This window comes from Somniosus microcephalus, chromosome 25 (assembly GCF_052327205.1).
Source record: "Somniosus microcephalus isolate GS21.2 chromosome 25, FLI_Smic_1.0, whole genome shotgun sequence".
NCBI classification, from domain to species: Eukaryota; Metazoa; Chordata; class Chondrichthyes; order Squaliformes; family Somniosidae; genus Somniosus; species Somniosus microcephalus.
The window spans coordinates 47,065,745-47,085,304 of record NC_141011.1 but is presented as its reverse complement, the minus strand read 5'-3'; the positions used below and the strand labels follow the sequence as shown (position 1 = coordinate 47,085,304).

General features: G+C 45.4%; 1 protein-coding gene across 2 annotated transcripts in view; it reads left to right on the top strand.

Annotated features, from left to right (window-relative positions):
• The first annotated feature begins 8,767 nt into the window (after positions 1–8,767).
• The window catches only part of plekhn1 (pleckstrin homology domain containing N1), a 53,410-nt gene continuing 42,617 nt past the window's right edge, over positions 8,768–19,560 (top strand). For both annotated transcript variants that reach the window (XM_085967328.1, XM_085967327.1), the window contains exons 1-2: positions 8,768–9,225; positions 11,990–12,092. In XM_085967328.1, coding sequence (XP_085823454.1) covers positions 9,149–9,225; positions 11,990–12,092 — 180 coding nt within the window. In that variant the 5' untranslated portion in view covers positions 8,768–9,148. The remainder of the gene's footprint in view (positions 9,226–11,989; positions 12,093–19,560) is intronic.

Below are 19,560 nucleotides of genomic sequence, written 5' to 3'. Positions count from 1 at the left end.
GCCTTGGCAGCTGAAGGCACGACCGCCAATGGTGGAGTGATTATAAGCAGGGATGGTCAAAAAGCTGGAAATGGAGGAGCGCAGAGATCTCGGATGGTTGTGGGGCTGGAGGAGGTTACAGAGATAAGGAGGGGCAGGGTCATGGAATGATTTGAAAACAAGGATGAGAATTTTAAAATCAAGGCATTGCTTAACCGGGAGCCAATGTAGGTCAGCAAGCACAGGGGAAATGGGTGAATGGGAGCAGGGGAATTATCCCCTGTCCTGTCCCTCAATCAACATCACTCAAAAAATCCCAGATTATCTGGTCATTATCACATTGCTGTTTGTCGGAGCTTGCTGTGCACAAATTGGCTCCCGAGTTTCCTACATTACAACAGTGGCTACAATTCAGACGTAATTAATTGGCTGTAAAATGCCTTGAGACGTCCTGAGGTTGTGAAAGATGTTAAATAAATGCAAGCCTTTCTTTCTTTCACGGAAGGAATCTTCTTCCATCCTTCCCGTAATTCACAAAGCTTATGTAAATGTCATGTAATGAAGATTACATAATGAGAACAACACAAACGCAGTAGGTGAGTGAAACACAACTAATTCTGTCAAGTGCAACAGCTTGTCTTCAACCCTTTGAATCACGTCTACAGCCTCTACCAATACCAGGGAAGATCAATTAACTGGAAGCTGTTCGGGCATGTTTGGTGTTGTGTAAGTAACACGAACTGTGGAAAAACTGTACCAAACCTCAATTCTCCACTATGTTGTAACCTGCTGATGAGTATCTACATCAGATTCTCATGCTGAGGTTGGAACAACTTACTGATACAGAGCTACTGATTAACAATTAGGTTAAGTGATTTGCTGCAGCGAATGATTTGTTATCACCCCCCTGTGCTCACTGACCTACATTGGCTCCCAGTCCAGCAACATCTCGAATTTAAAATTCTCATCCTTGTGTTCAAATCCCTCCATGGCCTCGCCCCTCCCTATCTCTGTATCCTCCTTCAGCCCTCCAACCCTCCGAGAGATCTGCGCTCCTCAAATTCTGGATTCTTGTGCATACCTTCGCTCCACCGTTGGCGGCTGTGCCTTCAGTTGCCCGGGCCCTAAGCTCTGGAATTCCCTCCCTAAACCTCTCTACCTCTCCTCCTTTAAGTCGCTCCTTAAAATCTACCTCTCTGACCAAGCTTTTAGTCACCTGTCCTAATAGCTCTTAATGTGGCTCAGTGGCAAATTTTGTCTGAGAATGCTCCTGTGACGTGCCTTGGGATCTTTTACTAAATACAAGTTGTGGTTGAGAAAGAAAGGAACCAAGAAAGAATGAGGAAGGACTTGCATTTATATCCAATATGAAAGACCCTTTAGCGCCAATTAGGGGCAGCTATTGCTGTGGACCCATACTCATAAGGAGCTGGATTAAAACTGCTCAAACTCATTTCACATTTGATCCCTCCAATCTCTCTGTTGTGTTTAATACAACTAATTAGGTTGCTCTATAAAAGCTGGGTCATCACATTGTGAATATTTTTATCACATGGATTTCTAGGCTTCAAGCAAAAGACTGCTGACAAATAAGGGCTTGAAACTTACTTGAAAAGTAATTAAATTAACACTTCATTTCCCCACCCAATAGAGACTTGTCACAACTGAATTATCATAGAATAGAATCATAGCAAGACCGCCTGCTTCCACCTCTAACATCGCCCGACTCCGCCCCTGCCTCAGCTCATCCGCTGCTGAAACCCTCATCCATGCCTGTGTTACTTCTAGATTTGACTATTCCAACGCACTCCTGGCTGGCCTCCCACATTCCACCCTACGTAAACTTGAGGTGATCCAAAATTCAGCTGTCTGTGTCCTAACTCGCACCAAGTCCTGTTCACCCATCACTCCTGTGCTCACTGACCTACATTGGCTCCTGGTTAAGCAACGCCTCGATTTCAAAATTCTCATCCTTGTTTTCAAATCTCTCCATGGCCTCACCCCTCCCTATTTCTGTAATCGCCTTCAGCCCCACAACCCATCCTGAGATATCCGCGCTCCTCTAATTCTGCCCTCTTGAGCATCCCTGATTATAATTGTTCAACCTTTGGTGGCCGTGCCTTCTGTTGCCCAGGCCCTAAGCTCTGGAATTCCCTGCCTAAACCTCTCCGCCTCTCTACCTCTCTTTCCTCCTTTTAAGACGCTCCTTAAAACCTACCTCTTTGACCAAGCTTTTGGTCACCTGCCCTAATTTATCCTTATGTGGATCAGTGTCAAATTTTTTGTCTTAAAATGCTCCTGCGCAACGCCTTGGGACGTTTTACTACATTAAAGGTGCTATAGAAATACAAGTTGTTGTTGTTGTTGTAGTACAGCACAGCAGGAGGCCATTCGGCCCATCAAATCTGCACCGGCTCTTTCGAAGAGCAATCCAGTTAGTCCCACTCCCCCGCTCTTTCTCCATATCCCTGCAATTCTTTCTCCCTCAAGTCTTTATCCAACTCCCTTTTGAAGGCTATTATTGACTTTCTATCCACCACCCTATCAGACAGCGCATTCCAAATCCCAACCACTCGTTGTGTAGAAAAGTTTTTCCTCATGTCGCCACTGGTTCTTTGGCCAATCGCCTTAAATCTGTGCCCACTGATTATCGACCCTTCAGCCATTGGAAACAATTTCTCTTTATTTACTCTCTCTAAACCCTTCATGATTTTAAACACCTCTCTCAAATCTCCTCTTCGCCTTCTCTGCTCCAAGGGGAACAAGCCCAGCTCCTCCAGTCTATCCACGTAACTGTATTCCCTCAGCTCTGGAACCATTCTAGTAAATCTAGAACCATTCTGGTAAATTGATTTGTGATACCAAACATTTCAATGGGTGGGTGAAAGTTTGATCTGCAGAGTGGGGAAGAGCGTTGACTGTCCTGTCACTCAAGAAAGTTACTCTTAAAAGTTACTCTCTGCTTGGAGCGGGGGGGGGGGGGGCGGTGCGGTGGAATTTCAGCCGTGGCTCAGGGGTAGCACTCTCTCCTCTGAGTCAGAAAGTCATGGGTTCAAGCTGTGAAATGCCATGGCAGCCCGACTAGCAGCAGAGATAACCCTCCCCTTTATAATGCACCAATAAAATGTAATCACCCTTGTATTTGAACTTGCCATTGATATCTTTCCTTCAACAGAAAACGTGGCAAAGCTCTGATGGACGCTGAGAGTAAGCACAGCAGCACGATAACAAAGGCAATCGTATAAAGTCTTTGTTACAGAGAAGATACACTAGAATGGGAGGTGAGTGAGAAACATGACCACCTGCACGGAGTAAACTATAACAACCTCTGTTGTAGTTGCCAATGATTACATCAAATGCCCGGAAGGCTTGGATCATCATATCATAGATCCCAGATAAGCAGTGTTCCGGCAGAAACATGTAGGTTATCAACTCTATCAGTTCTCCTTTTGCTACTTGTATGTAAACACAACTGTAGACTATTTTTACCAATAGCTTTTCCATCCCTTTTTGCATCGGTTTCCCTTTGCCTTATTCCTGGAAATCCAGCTGCCATTTTAGAATGAAATGAGTGGGTGATGGTTCGTACGATCATAAGCAAGTCCACTCGTTTAAGGGTTTCATGGAGAAATAGACAGAATAGTGGAGTCCAATCCCTGAAACGCCAGTAAAGGTTCCACCATGCAGTGTCCATATGGTACACTGGAGGCCTTCCATGACTGGTGGACACCACAGGGTATAGATGTAGACACTCGTATTAACAGTCTGATTTAGTTGGTAAAGGTTCCTTTTGGTTTTGTTGCTTTATTGCAAACGTCTTTAGTTTAATTGGTCCACTTGTTTGGTTATTATAGTCATGGTGCCCTTAAAAGGGCCACTTGTAGTGCTGACTCTTGTCAGGTGACACTGGGGCTACTCAGCATCACCCCGATTGGTCCAGTAAAAGAGGTCCCGCATACCATGTGATATAATGCAATTTGATTGATCAGCCTGGATTTTCCAACACATTCGAAAAATCCAGGCTACTCAGTCACTGTAAATCAGTGGCCCTGATAATAATATATCGAGTGTTACATTGGTGAATTGATAGTTCTGTACCAAGTCCCGTTCACCCATCACCCCCTGTGCTCGCTAACCTACATTGGCTCCCGGTCCAGCAACACCTCAATTTTAAAGCTCTCGTCCTTGTTTTCAAATCCCTCCATGGCCTCGCCCCTCCCGATCTCTCTAACTTCCTCCAGCCCTACAACCCCTCGAGATCTCCATGCTCCGCCTATTCTGGCCTCCTGCGCCCCCACCCTCCCCCCAATTTTCAGCGCTGCGCCATTAGCGGCCATGCCTTCCGCTGCCTAGGCCCTAATCTCTGGAATTCCCTCCTTAAACCTTGACGTAAGAAAACTACTAGGCACTTGGTCTAAGCGTTAAACAAAGCTTTAATCAACTGTTTTACAACATGGAGGTCTAGTTGTGTCCTTCACTAGTTCCTGTTAAGAATGTCCTGCACAAGCTGGGCCCGTGCCTGAGTATTTATACTCTCCCTGGACAGCGCCACCCATAGGCTACTCAGTACTATTTCATAAGTCTTTCTTTCATGAATGACTGATTCATGTCAAACCTCTCCGCCTCTCTACCGCTCCTTCCCCATTTAAGGCGCTCCTTAAAACCTATCTCTTTGACCAAGTTTTTAGTCACCTGTCCTAATGTGGCTTGGTGTCAAATTTTGTTTGGTAACGTTCCGGTGGAGTGCTTTGGGATGTTTTACTACATTTTGCTCTTCTTTGAATAGTGTCACGGGATCTTTCCATCCACCTGAACAGTCAGACAAGGTCTCAGTTTAATCTCTCACCCAAAAGGCAGCACCTCCGACAATGCAGGGTTACCTCAGGACTGCACTGGAGTGCCGCCTAGATTATACGTTCGATGTCTGAAGTGGGACTTCAGCACTTCATTCATGCGGGCCCTTTAGTGCAGTACTGAGGTAGCGCTGCATTATAACAGCCTTCTGACTCATAGGTGAGAATAGGACCAAATTACAGTAACTGCAATAACACAATAAAGTGCCGTTAATGCTTTAACAGTGACGCAGGTGATTCCACTCCATTTCCTGTCTTATCTGAATTCAGACAAATTAAAAATAATGACAACAAACTCTTATTAGTTAACAAAATTTCATTGACAGCAATGTAACCCTAACCCTGCCCCAACCCTCACCTAACCTGCAACCTTAACTGCAACGCTAGCCTTAATCCTAATCTTAATGTCAACTCTGACCACAATCCTATCCTTAACTCCAACTCAAACCACAATCCCAACCCCAATCTCAACCCTAACACTAACCGGAAACACTAAAAAATAGCTAAAAACGAATTAAAGGTAAGAATTCAAAATTAGCATTTGGCAGCTCAGTTTTGGCTAAAATGGTTTTTTTTACTTTTTCCAAATTTCCTCTGCCCACCTGGGGCTCTCTTGCCGTGCCGGAGCTCCGAGTAGAACGCTTGTTTTGGGAGTCTCGTATCGGGCATGCGGACAATGTGACCCGTCCATCGGAGCTGATTGAGCGTGGTCAAAGCTTTGATGCTGGGGATGTTGGCCTGAGCAAGAACACTGACGTTGGTGCGCCTATCCTGCCAATGGATTTGCAGGATCTTGTGGAGGCAGCGATGGTGGTACCATATGCTGGTTCAATATGTTAACTTTGCGTAAGCAGTGTCCTAGACCTGAACCCACGTCTTTCTCTAGTTTCTCTCCAACTTCTGCAAGGAGGTCAAGGAGGACTAGAGCGGACAATGCACCACGGTCACAGTCATAGAGGATACCCTAGCTTAAGGGGAAGCTAGATGAGCACAAGAAGGAGAAAGGAATAGAAAAATATATTGATAGGGTAAGATGAAGTAAGGTAGGAGGAGACTCGTGTGGAGCATAAACACCAGCATAGACCTGTTGGGCTGAATGGCCTGTTTCTGTGCCGGACATTCGATGTAATTCTGTGTAGGCATTGACTTCCTCACTTTCAAAACTGCCATCATCACCAGTCTTCTTTAAAAAAAAAAAAAAAAAAAAAAAAAAAAAACCTCAACCTCTCTGTCCTTTCAAAATACAATCAAATCTCCACCCCCTTCCCCTGACAACATTCTTGTACACGTTATTGCCTCTCAAATCCATGCCCATCTTCCTCACTACTCCAAGTTTGAATCTCTCCAATCAGGTTTTCAACTCTGCCACAGCACTGAAACAGCGCCAAGCAATGTCAATGACATTCTCTGTGACTGTGACCATGGTTAATTTTCCCTCCTTGTCCTCTTCAATCTCTCTGAAGCCTATAACATTATCCAGCTCAGTGGGCCTGTCCTTGAGTGTGTTGTTGCCTCTCAAATCTGTACCCATCTTGTCCTCTTTTGGTTCCACTCTTAACTATCCAATCGTAACTCCTGTACCTCCAGCAACGGCTTCACTTCCTACCCCCATGCTATTACCTCTGGAATCCAAGTATCTACTCTTGACAGCCTCCTCTTCCTGCTGCTCCTTGGCGATATCATCTGAAGACATGAGGTCAGCTTCCACAGGTAGATTGAGGAAACCCAGCTCTATCTCTCCACCACCTCTCTTGACCTTTCCACTGCCTCTGTGTTGTCAGACTCCTTGTTCAATCTCCAGTCTTGGATGAGCTGCAATTTCTTCCAGTTAAACATTGGGAAGATCAAAGCCATTAACCCACCACAAAATCTGTACTCTCGCCACTGATTCCATCTCCCTCCCTGGCCACTGTCTTAGGTTGAACCAGACTGTTTGCAATCTTGGCATGCTGTTACACCCTGAACTGAGTTTCCAACCCCACATCCTCTCCATCACAGAGACTGCCTACTTCCAACTCTGTAATGTCGCCCACCTCTGCCTCAGCACATCTGCTGCTGGTGTCCTATCCCACACCTATCACATCTATGCATTGCAGACCTACAATGGCTCCTAGTCGACCAATGCCACCATTTTAAAATTCTCATTCTTGTGTTAAAATCCCTTCATGGCCACACCCGTCCCTATCTCTGTAACCTCCTCCAGCCCTACAAGCCTCCACGAACATATCTCCCACTCCCTTCACCCACCATTGGTGGCTGTGCCTTTACCCGTGTAGGCCCCATGCTCTGGGATTCCCTCCCTAACCCTTTCGCCTATGCAACTTTAAGGCATTCCTTAAAACCCACCTCTTTGGCCAAGCTTTTAGTCACCCTCCTAATATCTCTCTTTCTTTAGCTAGACTATGTATATTTGTCAGATTACGCCTCTGTGGAGCATGATGGGATATTTTTCTACGTTAAGAAAAAACGTAAATGCAAGTTGCTGTTCAAAAGGTTGCCTATTAACTGTGAAGATGAGGTACTATACAAAGGCAAGCTCCTTCTGTATTGCTAAGATCAGTAAGTACAAAAATGAAGACTATTCTTAGGCTCTTCAGGGCTCATACATCCGCACTTCGAGTCTTGTGTCCAGTTTTGGTCCTGCACATCGAGAAGGATGCTGAGGTTCTAGAGAGGGTGCAGTGAACGGCATTCAGGATGATACCAAATCTGAGCGCTAAGAGGATAGGCTCCGAGGGTTAGCACAACTTACTTTGGAGATATGTAGGCTTAGAAGCATAGACATAGTCTGGCTATTTGAAATGGAAAGGGGTGGTAGGACTGGGTCCATGCCTGTAAAATCAGTAGGCAAAGAGTCAGGCTAGACACCAGGAAGTATTTACACGGAGAATCGGGGTCCACTGGAACAAATTGCCGAGCCAAGTGGTGAATATAGAGTCCCTACCATCCTTTAAAAAGGAGCGCGACAGGCTTCTCGGAGAAGAGGACACTTCCAGTTAAGGGGGTCAAATGCTCGTTCCTGCAGCTTTTTTTTTGGTTGCCTTAGTGAGTCAGAGAGGAGTTTCCCAGAGGGTTCGAGTACAGGAACAAGGATGTCTTGCTGTAGTTGTACAGGGCCTTAGGGAGACCACATCTGGAGTATTGTGTGCAATTTTGGTCGCCTTATCTGAGGAAGGGTGTTCTTGCCATGGAGGGAGTTCAGCGAAGATTCACCAGACTGATACCTGGGATGGCAGGAATGACATATGAGGAGAGATTGGGTCAATTAGGCTTATACTCACTGGAGTTTAGAAGAATGAGAGGGGATCTCATTGAAATTTATAAAATTCTGACAGGACTAGACAGACTAGATGCAGGAAGGATGTTCCTGATGGCGGGGGAGTCCAGAACCAAGGGTCACAGTCTAAGGATAAGGGGTAAGCCATTTAGGACAGAGATGAGGAGAAATTTCTTCACCCAGAGAGTGGTGAACCTGTGGAATTCTCTACCACAGAAGGCAGTGGAGGCCAGATAATTAAATATATTCAAGAAGGAGTTAGATATATTTCTTAAGGCTAAAGGGATCAAGGGATATGGGGAGAAGGCAGGGACAGGGTACTGAATTTGGATGATCAGCCATGATCTCATTGAATGGTGGAGCAGGCTCGAGGGGCCGAATGGCCTACTCCTGCTCCTATCTTCTATGTTTCTATTTTTTTTTGCTGAACTGCTTTGTACCTCTCTCTCAGGAAGCAGTGTTGCTAGGGGATGGGTGATTGGTGTGTGAGGTTTTGTCATGCACAGGTGAAATGACACCACCAGCCCCCCCCCCTCCCCCCTCCCCTTCCATTTGCTACTTTGAGTGACATTTTCGTGGGTATAAATCAACCAATGTCACTTCATACTCAAATGTATTTTTTCAACAAAGTTAGTAACTGGGAGGAAATGTACTCCGAAGTGGTTAAACGAAGCAGGACAGTTCAATTGTAAACAGCCTTCTGGTTGATGGTGAGGTTGGTGGTGCTGTGTGGAGACTGCACACAGAGCAGGCTTGTACAATCAAGCCAGCCACACCACAACAGCGCAGCAAAAAATTCTTCCCACCAAGAGCCATCCTTCGGGGCTAGTTTACCTGGGAAAAATAAAGAGCTGTGACCCACCTGTCAGGTTTGACTCAGGTTGACTCTCCAAGTCCCCACCCACTCGAGTCATTCGCTTAAAAGCGGAAATGGGGAAACCAGTTGAACACACAGCAGCAAGCCCTGTAACTTCTAGCAGTTTGTGTGCTGAGCACTGGGAGTTTCTCCTGACTGATACAGCCGGGCCTCGCGATTAGAATGGGCAGCAGTTTCTCATGTCTCCCAAAGAGGTTGAATCGATCAAGGAAGAGGAGGAAAAGATCGAGAGCGAGATGGTATGTAGACCTACAATGTGTCGATCAGTGTTAACAGCGGCATTTAACTTGAGCTAACTTTTAACTGGAGCAGCACTGAAACTGTTGCTGTCAAACTGAGCTGAATACATTGTAACAACTGGACATTGTTAATGTACTAAATGTACTTAAAACGCACTGTTTTATAGAAATGCTTTCTTAAACAGCGGTGGGCGGTGATGAACACAGACTGAAGTTTCACAAGGTAGCAAACTTTGGACAGCTTTAGATTTTAATTCTTTTTCCGTTCGAAAAAAACAGCGTAAAGATTTAAAGCTGTCATTTCAATTGCAATTGTAAAACGCGGCAAGTGAATTCGACATGACCGTGTGCATGTGCAGAATTATGGATGATAGTGAGTGACAAGACTGTAACTTAATCACAGATCCGGATAAACCTTAACCGCACAGCTCGAGTGACTGCTACACGAACCTTTTGGATTAGACAAATTCCTGTTGGAGTCGACCCGCAACCGTGCGGTTTAATGCCCACTGGCAGTGCACTGGTTAATTTGCGGTGTGTACATTTATTTCAAATGGGCTAACGAGTGTGTTAAAACAATACGCAAAGACATTTTACCAGAATCTGTTAACCAGTGCACTGCCAGAAGAAATTAAACTATGCCATTTTGCATAAAATCTCCATTGATGTTTCAATTACATTTCCTATTATGGCCGAGTTGTGGAGGCACCATTAGGAGTATTGTTCCTTCTGAATAATGTTGTGGGAGCGACGGGGCTGTAAATGGGGGAGGTTCTGCGATGTGTGTAGTTACAGAGCAATTAGTGCATTGTCTTGTGTTCTTATGTCAGTTATAATGCACTTTATTTTAACATAATCACAGTTTTCATTTACTCTATAACAGGGCGACGTGCAGAATCCCATTCCCCATTTAATTTCTTCATCACAGTTTTCATGTTGACATCTGTGACCAGAGGAATGCAACACCTCACTGTGAATTATTATATTCTAATAAATGGAATGCTCAATTCTTCGTGTTGTCCTGAAAGACTTTTCAGAACCTTACTCGCGAGTCAGGTGTTGCAGTGACAGTGAGTGAATGCCATTCATGGCCAGTCAGACATTCTCTCCACTCACACTTAGAATTTTACAGCACATTCGGAGGCCGTTCGACCCATTGCACCATGCTGGCTCTTTGAAAGTGGAGTCCACTTCCTGTCTGGCCCTTTCTCCATACCCTTTAAAATTATTATTTAAAAAATTATTTATCCACATCTCTTCCGCCACTGTTTCTGTCAGGGATATTCTGTCTCCTAACAATCCTCTCTGCTACAAAAAGAATCTTCTGATAGCTCTCCCTTCATCCTTTTGGTGATGATCTTGAGTTTTTTGTGTTCTACTTACTGACACACCAACCAGTGAATGGCGATTGTCTCTATTTACCCAATCAAAACCCCTCCAGATTGGGTGTCAATATAGATTGTTCTTTCAGTTTAGAAATTTCCTTAAGGTTTATGTGGCGAGTTTGTTAGAAACTGTGCATTGTCTGCTGGCTGTAGATTGCGATGTGAAATGGTTCTGTTGGGCTCACTGTTGTTCCCATTGGCATCACTACCCTTAATTGACCACTAATTGGCAATCTCGCTCAAAGACCGTAGGATGGGAGCTTGCTGCCTCCTTCCATAATTTCTATTATTCCACAAAATGATATGGAAAGGGCAGGGGACCAGGATGACTTGGAAATATATCGCCGTTCCTTCACTGTCGCTGAGTCAAAATCCTGGAACTCCCTCCCTAACAGCACTGTGGGAGTACCTTCACCACACGGACTGCAGCGGTTCAAGAAGGCGGCTCACCACCACCTTCTCGAGGGCAACTAGGGATGGGCAATAAATGCTGGCCTTGCCAGCAAAGGACGCATCCCATGAACAAATAATTAAAAAAAAATCTAGTTACAGAACCAGCGCAGGCTGTAAACTCTATGGAGTGACACCCATGTTGCTGGTGGGGCCTCGCAGGCAGCCAATGGCGGGGTCTATGTGGGAAATGGAAAGATGCCACACTGATTCCGCAAGGTGTCAATATGGGCAGCTTTGGGCATGTTTCCCACTTTATACTCGACGCCCACTGTTTCAACAACGTTGGCAAATGGAGGAAAATATGCCTCATCTTTGGGACAGACCAGAGGGAGCTTTACTCCGCAGTCAAGTGTCGTGACCCCAACACGGTGCGTGAAGCAGAAAGCATTCCATTCACCAGCACAAACGATCCTCACCTTGGTGAGCGCAAAATACACACACATTCCTTTGTTAAAATTGCAGACAAAGGAATTGTCAGTCAAATGCATGAATTTAAAAAAGACTTGCATTTCTATAGCGCCTTTCATGACCACCGGACGTCCCAAAGTGCTTTACAGCCAATGAAGTACTTTTTGAAGTGTAGTCACTGTTGTAATGTGGGAAAGGCAGCATGAGGTCAGCCTCATGCTTCCTAACACTAAAGATTACTTGCGTGCTGAAATGTATGTACAGTAATCCCTCAAAAACATAGAAAACATAGAAACATAGAGATAGGAACAGGAGTAGGCCATTCGGCCCTTCGAGCCTGCTCCGCCATTCAATGAGATCATGGCTGATCTTCGTCTGAGATCATAGCTGATCTTACCAGTTCAGTACCCCGTCCCCGCCTTTTCTCCGTAACCCTTAATCCCCTTAGCCTTCAGAAATATATCCAATTCTCTCTTGAAAATATTTATTGAATGTACTTTGATTATGGTCTCTCTCAGGGAACAAGTACAGCAGCAGATTTATGCCAAATCGCAGAATGAGCCAGCAACCAATCAGAATCAAGATTACGCCTACTCACAGGCACGAACATGTTCAGTGAAGGTAAGATACCATTCCTTCTAATGTTAAAAACTTAAACACGCAACTTTAAAATGTCTGTGACCATAACAGAGGTTTGGGTGGATATCAATGCAGAAGAATTGGCTGCTGGCTTTCTTGCTGTGTTAGTGGCCTTTCTTAGTCCATTCATTAACACCGTGCTTTCAGTAAGAAAGACTTGCATTTGTATAGCGCCTTTCATGACCTTAGGATGTCTCAAAGCGCTTTACAGCCAATGAAGTACTTTTTGAAGTGTAGTCACTGTTGTAATGTAGGAAACGCAGCAGCCAATTTGCGCACAGCAAGCTCCCACAAACAGCAATGTGATAATGACCAGATCATCTGTTTTAGTGATGTTGATTTAAGGGATAAATATTGGCCAGGACACCGGGGATAACTCCCTTGCTCCTCTTCGAAATAGTGCCGTGGGATCTTCTATGCCCACCTGAGAGGGCAAACGGAGCCTCGGTTTAACGTCTCAAGCGAATCATTAAGCATGAGCATACTGTGCACAGACATGCTCTCAATGCAAGCACAATATCATAGTCATTGGGATTAGTAGCCTGTCCCTCGCCCCACCACACACAGATTTGCCCCCTGTGTTTACCCTACCGTGTGGCATCAATGCTGTAGCAGGGTTTTGTTGGACCTGTGTAAAGAACACAAAAGGACTCACCAATGTTCATGTTTGGCAACAAATTGGCTTGAGCTCACACCAGGATTTGAGTTCGTAATCCATCACCTTAAACATTCACTCCCTCCACCACTGGTGTACCGTGTCTGCAGTGTGTACCATCTACAAGATGCATTGCAGCAACTCGCCAAGGCTTCTTCGACAGCCCACGACCTCTTCCACCTAGAAGGACAAGGGCAGCAGGCGCATGGGAACACCACCACCTCCAAGTTCCCCTCCAAGCTACACACCATCCTGACTTGGAAGTATATCGCTGTTCCTTCATTGTCACTGGGTCAAAATCCTGGAACTCCCTCCTTAATAGCACTGTAGGAGTACCTTCACCACACAGACTGCAGCGGTTCAAGAAGGCGGCTCACCACCACCACCTTGAAGGCAATTAGGGATGGACAATAAATGCTGGCCTTGCCAGCGATGACCACATCCTGTGAATGAATTTTTAAAAATTCTAGGCCAATACTTTAGTGCAGTACTAAAGGAGTGCTGCATTGTCAGAAGTGCTGTCCTTTGGATGTGACCTTAAATTGATTGTCGCGATAGTTCAAGTGGAGGTAGAAGATTCCATGGCACTATTGGAAGAGGAGCAGGAAGGGGTTTTAATAGAGTAAATTGGGCGAAACTGCTTCCAGTGCAGGAGGTTCAGTAACTATTGGACACAAATCTAAGGTAAAAGAACCAGGGGGAAGATGAAGAGATTTTTTTTACGCAGCGAGAATGAGAGGTGATCTCATTGATACATACAAGATTCTGAAGGGGATTGACAGGGTAGATGCTGAGAGGTTTCCCCTGGCTGGAGTGTCTAGAACGAGGGGTCACAGTCTCAGGATAAGGGGTCAGCCATTCAAGACCGAGATGAGGAGGAATTTCTTCACTCAGAGGGTTGTGAATCTTTGGAATTCTTTGCCCTAGAGGGCTGTGAATGCTGAGTCTTTGAGTATATTCAAGGCTGAGATAGATAGATTTTTGGACTCTAGGGGAATCGAGGGATATGGAGATCGGGCGGGAAAGTGGAGTTGAGGTCGATGATCAGCCATGATCCTATTGAATGGCGGAGCAGGCTCGAGGGGCCGTATGACCTACTCCTGCTCTTATTTCATGTTCTTATGTTCTTATGAGCTGTTATGATCTGGAATGCATTACCTGAAAGGGTGGAGGGAGCAGATTCAATATTAACTTTCAAAAGGGAATTGGACAAATACTTGAAGGGGAAAAATTTGCAGGGCTGTGGGGAAAGAGCAGGGGGGAGTGGGACTAATTGGAGAGCTTGTTCAAAGAGCCGGCACAGGCACGATGGGCCGAATGGCCTCCTTCTGTGCTGCATTCTTCTATGATTCTCCTGGGTGTCCCGGCCAACACACATCCCTCAACAATTTCTGGCTAAACGCAGATTAACTGGTAATTCATCCCATTGCTGTTTGTGAAGCGTTGCTGGCCCAGAATAACTGCTGCACCTGTCTCTGCTGGCGGCAGTCCTGCTCTCTAAACTAATTCATTGTATTAAGCGCTTTGAAATGTTTCAATGAAAGCTGTGTGAATGCAAGTCTTTGGTACCTTTTATATATAAATGCAAGTATTAAGTGTGATACTTGGTAACACAATACACCCTCAACCCACTTATTGTTGAAAACAAGCCAGCGAGAGAGTGACATCAGACTGCTCCTGAGGCCGTGCCTGCCATATGATATATGGTTACGCTGAGGAACTAGCTGATGACCCATCCTTAATGGCTTCACCTTGTCCCTGTTTCTAAGACAGTGAAACCATTGTTCGCTCTTAATGTAAAAGCTCAGGTTTTACCAAACAATAAATGGTGTAATTTCCTGATCTATCGCAGTGGCAATCTGCCTCTTATTCTCTTGGAGAATTCTTGTAAGCTGCTCTGTCACAGCCCCAGGCTGCATCTGCACATGAACTGCCAGTCTAAATACAGCAAGTCAGCAATGGTACTGATACACTCGGGATCTGAGGCACAGGCAGCGCTGGGTGACTTTCCACGTCACACTGCTGAGCTTTCGTCAGTCATTTTCTGGATCTTAGAATGTGTGAGAATCATTTATGATTTCTAAATCGGTCATTTTTGTTCATATTACTGAAAAGATAACATAGAAGTGTGGATTCTCCAATTGAGCCCTCCTGGCTGGTGAGCAAACCTTGGAGTGGGAGATGTTCTCTGCTCACTATCTTCAACATCCTAAATGTGTTTGCGACAAAATGGTTATGATTTCATGATGAAATCTGCATAAATAACAACGACTTGCATTTATATAGCGCCTTTAACATAGTAAAACGTCCCAAGGCGTTTCACGGGAGCGTTATCAAACAAAATTTGACATCGAGCCACAGGAGGAGATAGTAGGACAGGTGACCAAAACCTTGGCCAAAGAGGTAGGTTTTAAAGAGCATCTTAAAGGAGGGAATTCCAGAGCTAAGGCCTAGACGGCTGAAGACACAACCGCCAATGGCGGAGCGAAGGAAGTGGGAGATGTGCAAGAGGCCAGAGTTAGAGGAACGCAGAGTTTTCGGAGGGTTGTAGGGCTGGAGAAAGTTACAAAGATAGGGAGGGGCGAGGCCATGGAGGAATTTGAACACAAGGATGAGAATTCTGAAAACCGAGGCTTTGCTGGATGGGGAACCAATGTAGGTCAGCGAGCACAGGGGCGATGGGTGCTGGAGACTTGGTGCGAGTTAGGACACTGGGCAGCAGGGTTTTGGATGAGCTCAAGTTTATGGAGGGTGGGAGGTCGGCCCGGGGTGTATTGGAATTGTCAAGTCTGGAGGTAACAAAAGCATGGATCAGGATTTCAGCAAAGTCCCCAGCACGGAGTCTCCTTCAGTGGGAGACAAGACTGGAGCATTAGGCGCGGGGGTCAGCGTATCTGATTCAATGCAGTCCTGTTTTTGCGGAAATTAAAATGAGAAACTCCTACAAATTGGACCTATTGATCCGTGCCCAATTCTCTCCAACATCGAGCGAGAACCTGCGCCAAGTGCGGAATCTTGGAAAATTTACCCTGCAATATCCACAAGTAATGCCATGCCTGCAGAATTCGTTTTTAGATTTAACTAAAATTTAAAAAAAGACTTGTATTTATACAGCACCTTCCGCAATGTCAGGACGTCCCAAAGTGCTTTACAGCCAATGAAGTACTTTTGAAGTGTAGTCACTGTTGTAATAAGAACATAAGAAATAGGAGCAGGAGTCGGCCATTCGGCCCTTCGAGCCTGCTCTGCCATTTAACGAGATCATGGCTGATCCGATTTTGGCCTCCACTCCACTTTCCCGCCCTTCTCCCCATAACCCTTGACTTCCCCTGTTGCTCAAAAAATCTGTCTGTCTCAGCCTTGAATGTATTCAATGACCCAGCCTCCACGGCGCTCTCGGGTAGAGAATTCCACAGATTCACAACCCTCAGAGAAGGAATTCCTCCTCATCTCCGTCTTAAATGGGCGACCCCACATTGAGACTATGCCCCCTAGTTCTAGATACCCCCACGAGGGGAAACATCCTCTCAGCATCTACCCTGTCCAACCCCCTCAGAATCTTATGTTTCATTAAGATCACCTCTCATTCTTCTAAACTCCAATGAGTATAGGCCCAACCTGCTCAACCTTTCTTCATAAGACAACCCTTCCATCCCAGGAATCAACCTAGTGAACCTTCTCTGAACTGCCTCCACTGCAAGTAATGCAGGAAACGTGTCAGCCAATTTGCGCACAGCAAGCTCCCGCAAACAGCAATGTGATAATGACCGGATAATCTGTTTTAGTGATGTTGATTGTGGGGTAAATATTGCCCAAGACACTGGAGAGAACTCCCCTGCTGTTCAAAATAGTGCCGTGGGATCTTTTGCCAAAAGACGGCACTCTTGACAGTTCAGCACACCTTCAGTACTGCACTGAAGCGTTAGCCTGGATTTTTGTGTCTACATCTAACTGGAGTGGGGCTTGAACCCACAACCTTCTGCGTCAGAGGGGCGAGTGCTATCCACTGAGCCACACTGACTCACACTGTGGCCACCCTTACTGCGTAATGAATGAACTTAACAGATCAATGTGTCGGTGGTTTTATAGTGCAGTCGTGGGGAAGAGCTGTGATAGAACTTGACTGACCGGGTGTGGAAGGTGTGCTTGGATGGTTATGGTATACGGTGCCTTTTTGCCGATTTGGACCAATTTCTCAATCACACTGCCGCGGGGATGTACTGACAGGGCACGGCCATATCAAAGACACCAAACCAATGCAAATTCATGTTGAGGGATAGTGCAAGGCTTCCTTATTCTTGTGCAACTGCTGACTGTCAGCTGACCTATTAACATCATGGCGAGCTGGGATAGGTTTCGGAAAACTCCACGTTGGGAAATAAGGGAGGGAATCAAATACGTTTTAAAATAAAAGCTCATTAGAATCAAGCGAAGCATCTCCAAAAATTTTACTAGCAAGGGTTGGACATGCAGCGCAGGTCAGTCATCTGTGAAGAGAAAAGGCAAGTTGTGACATTTCAGGTGCGGAGCTGTCTCTCTCTCTCTCTCTCTCTCTCTCTCTCTCTCTCTCTCTCTCATGCTGTTTCTCTGGGGGGTCTTTTCTTCTGTGTTTCAGCCGAGTCTCAGTGGGTAGCACTCTCACCTCTGAGTCAGAAGGTTGTGGGTTCAAGTCCCGTGAGCACAGAAATCTAGGCTGACACTGCAGTACTGAGGGGGTGCTGCAGTGTCAGAGGTGCCGCCTTTTGGATGAGATGTTAAACTGAGGTCCCCTCTCCGGTTTACGCAAAGGATCCTATGGCACTATTTCAAAGAAGAGCAGGGGAGTTTACCCCCGTGTCCTGGCCAATATTTATCCCCCCATCAACATCATTAACTACAGATTATCTGGTCATTATCACATTGCTGTTTGTGGGAGCTTGCTGTGCACAAATTGGCTGCTGCGTTTCCTACATTACAACAGTGACCACACTTCAAAAAGTACTTCATTGGCTGTAAAAGCTCTTTGGGACATCCTGAGGTCGTGAGAGGCGCCGTATAAATACATCTTTTTTTTCGCTCAACCTTCCAGCATTTGCAGTTTTCTGTTTTAACTCTGACAATTGATGGGCCTCCCTTTGCAAGTTTGCAGCCAAGCTCTGGACGGAGAGTGTCTGTCCAAGTTCTCTGGAAACTGGTCTGGAACTCACTTGGCCTCAGCGGTGGTTCTGCTTGCCCAGCACAGATGCTGCAGTAATTATACTTGGGTGGAGCCCATATGGATCAAGAGCTGAGGCTATGAAACAGTCTTGCCTAACACTCTGCACTGTTCCCATGCATTCCTGCCACACCTGCAGTCTTTACTTCCAAAGTTTGCTAATCTGTTTCACATTCGGTGCACAGTCCTCCTTTGTCCCTGGAAAGGAAGGAGGATTTTTTTTTTTAAACTAACTTAAAAGAACTGAACAACATATTTTTGATAACTGTCTCAAAGTGCAGCATTAAACTTATTTTTACCAGTTTTTTGGGATGAAATTGTGCTGTGTGATATCGGTAACCAATGCTTTCAGCTGCTGGGCTGGAATTCCAGCATCTGCTCCTTTAACTAAGGCATTAATCCTTTTTTATTAAGGTTAAAATAACAGGAAAAACGAGTTTCGCATTTTATATTAACATGTAATATTGCACAGCATGATTTCATTCCTAAAGACATGCCTAAATCTTAGGGGAAGGAGTCAACAGCGGCTTTTGGTTCAGAGGTCAAGGTTTATCTGAAAGCTTGTGGGTGGTACCAATGGCAGGGTCAGTGGAGTGGTGGAGACAGAGATGCACTTCCTCACAGCTTGTAGAAAATATCAGGGCATAAGGGAGAATTTCTACCCAAAATTCACAAAAATATGCCCGGAATTCAGAAATTTGAATGACGACCAAAAACTCCCATACCTACTAGGGGAAGAGAGAAATTGTGTAACCTTAGCGGCACACTATGTTACAGCTTGCCATAAACAGAGGGACAACCACTGAATATAAGAAAAGAGTATATACAAATTATATGAATGTATATTTATACACTCAGGGATATATCTGTTTATACACTGTATGGATAGATCTGTGTTTATGTGTTCAACCATGAATGTTTTTCGATGCTTTGGCAACATAAGATGTACCTTGTCATGCCAATAAAGCGATTTGAATTTGAATTGAGTGTCATTCTATCCATGAAGCACTGCTTTCAGCACCGCTCAATCCTATGAGAGTCAACCTCATGGGATCGAGCAGGCGGATGGGAACACCACCACCTGCAAGTTTCCCTCCAAGTCACACACCATCTTGACTTGTAAATATATCGGCCATTCCTTCATCGTCACTGGGTCAAATTCCTGGAACTCTCTCCATAGCAGCACTGTGGGAGTACCTTCACCACACGGACTGCAGCGGTTCGAGAAGGCGGCTCACCACCACCTTCTCAAGGCCAACTAGGGATGGGCAATAAATGCTGGCCTTGCCAGCGATGCCCACATCCCAGGAACGAATAAAAAACAAAAAACGATTCTTTGGGGAAATTAAAGTGTCTCTATTCAACGTTAAACGATATCTTAAAATCCTTCATGAAGGACTGTAAATGTGCAGATTGATTCCAACACCAGCGTTTTGGTGAAAAGTTGAGGCATTTTCTGTGGCTTAGTTGGTAAATGTGCTGTCCAGTGTGGTACTGAGCCATACAGAACATCAAGGCACCAGCTTGGAGCACCTTGGACTATAGAAGGGGTGTGGGAGGGGTGAGGGGGGAAGTCAGCCAGCATTCCCGCTCCTGGTGCC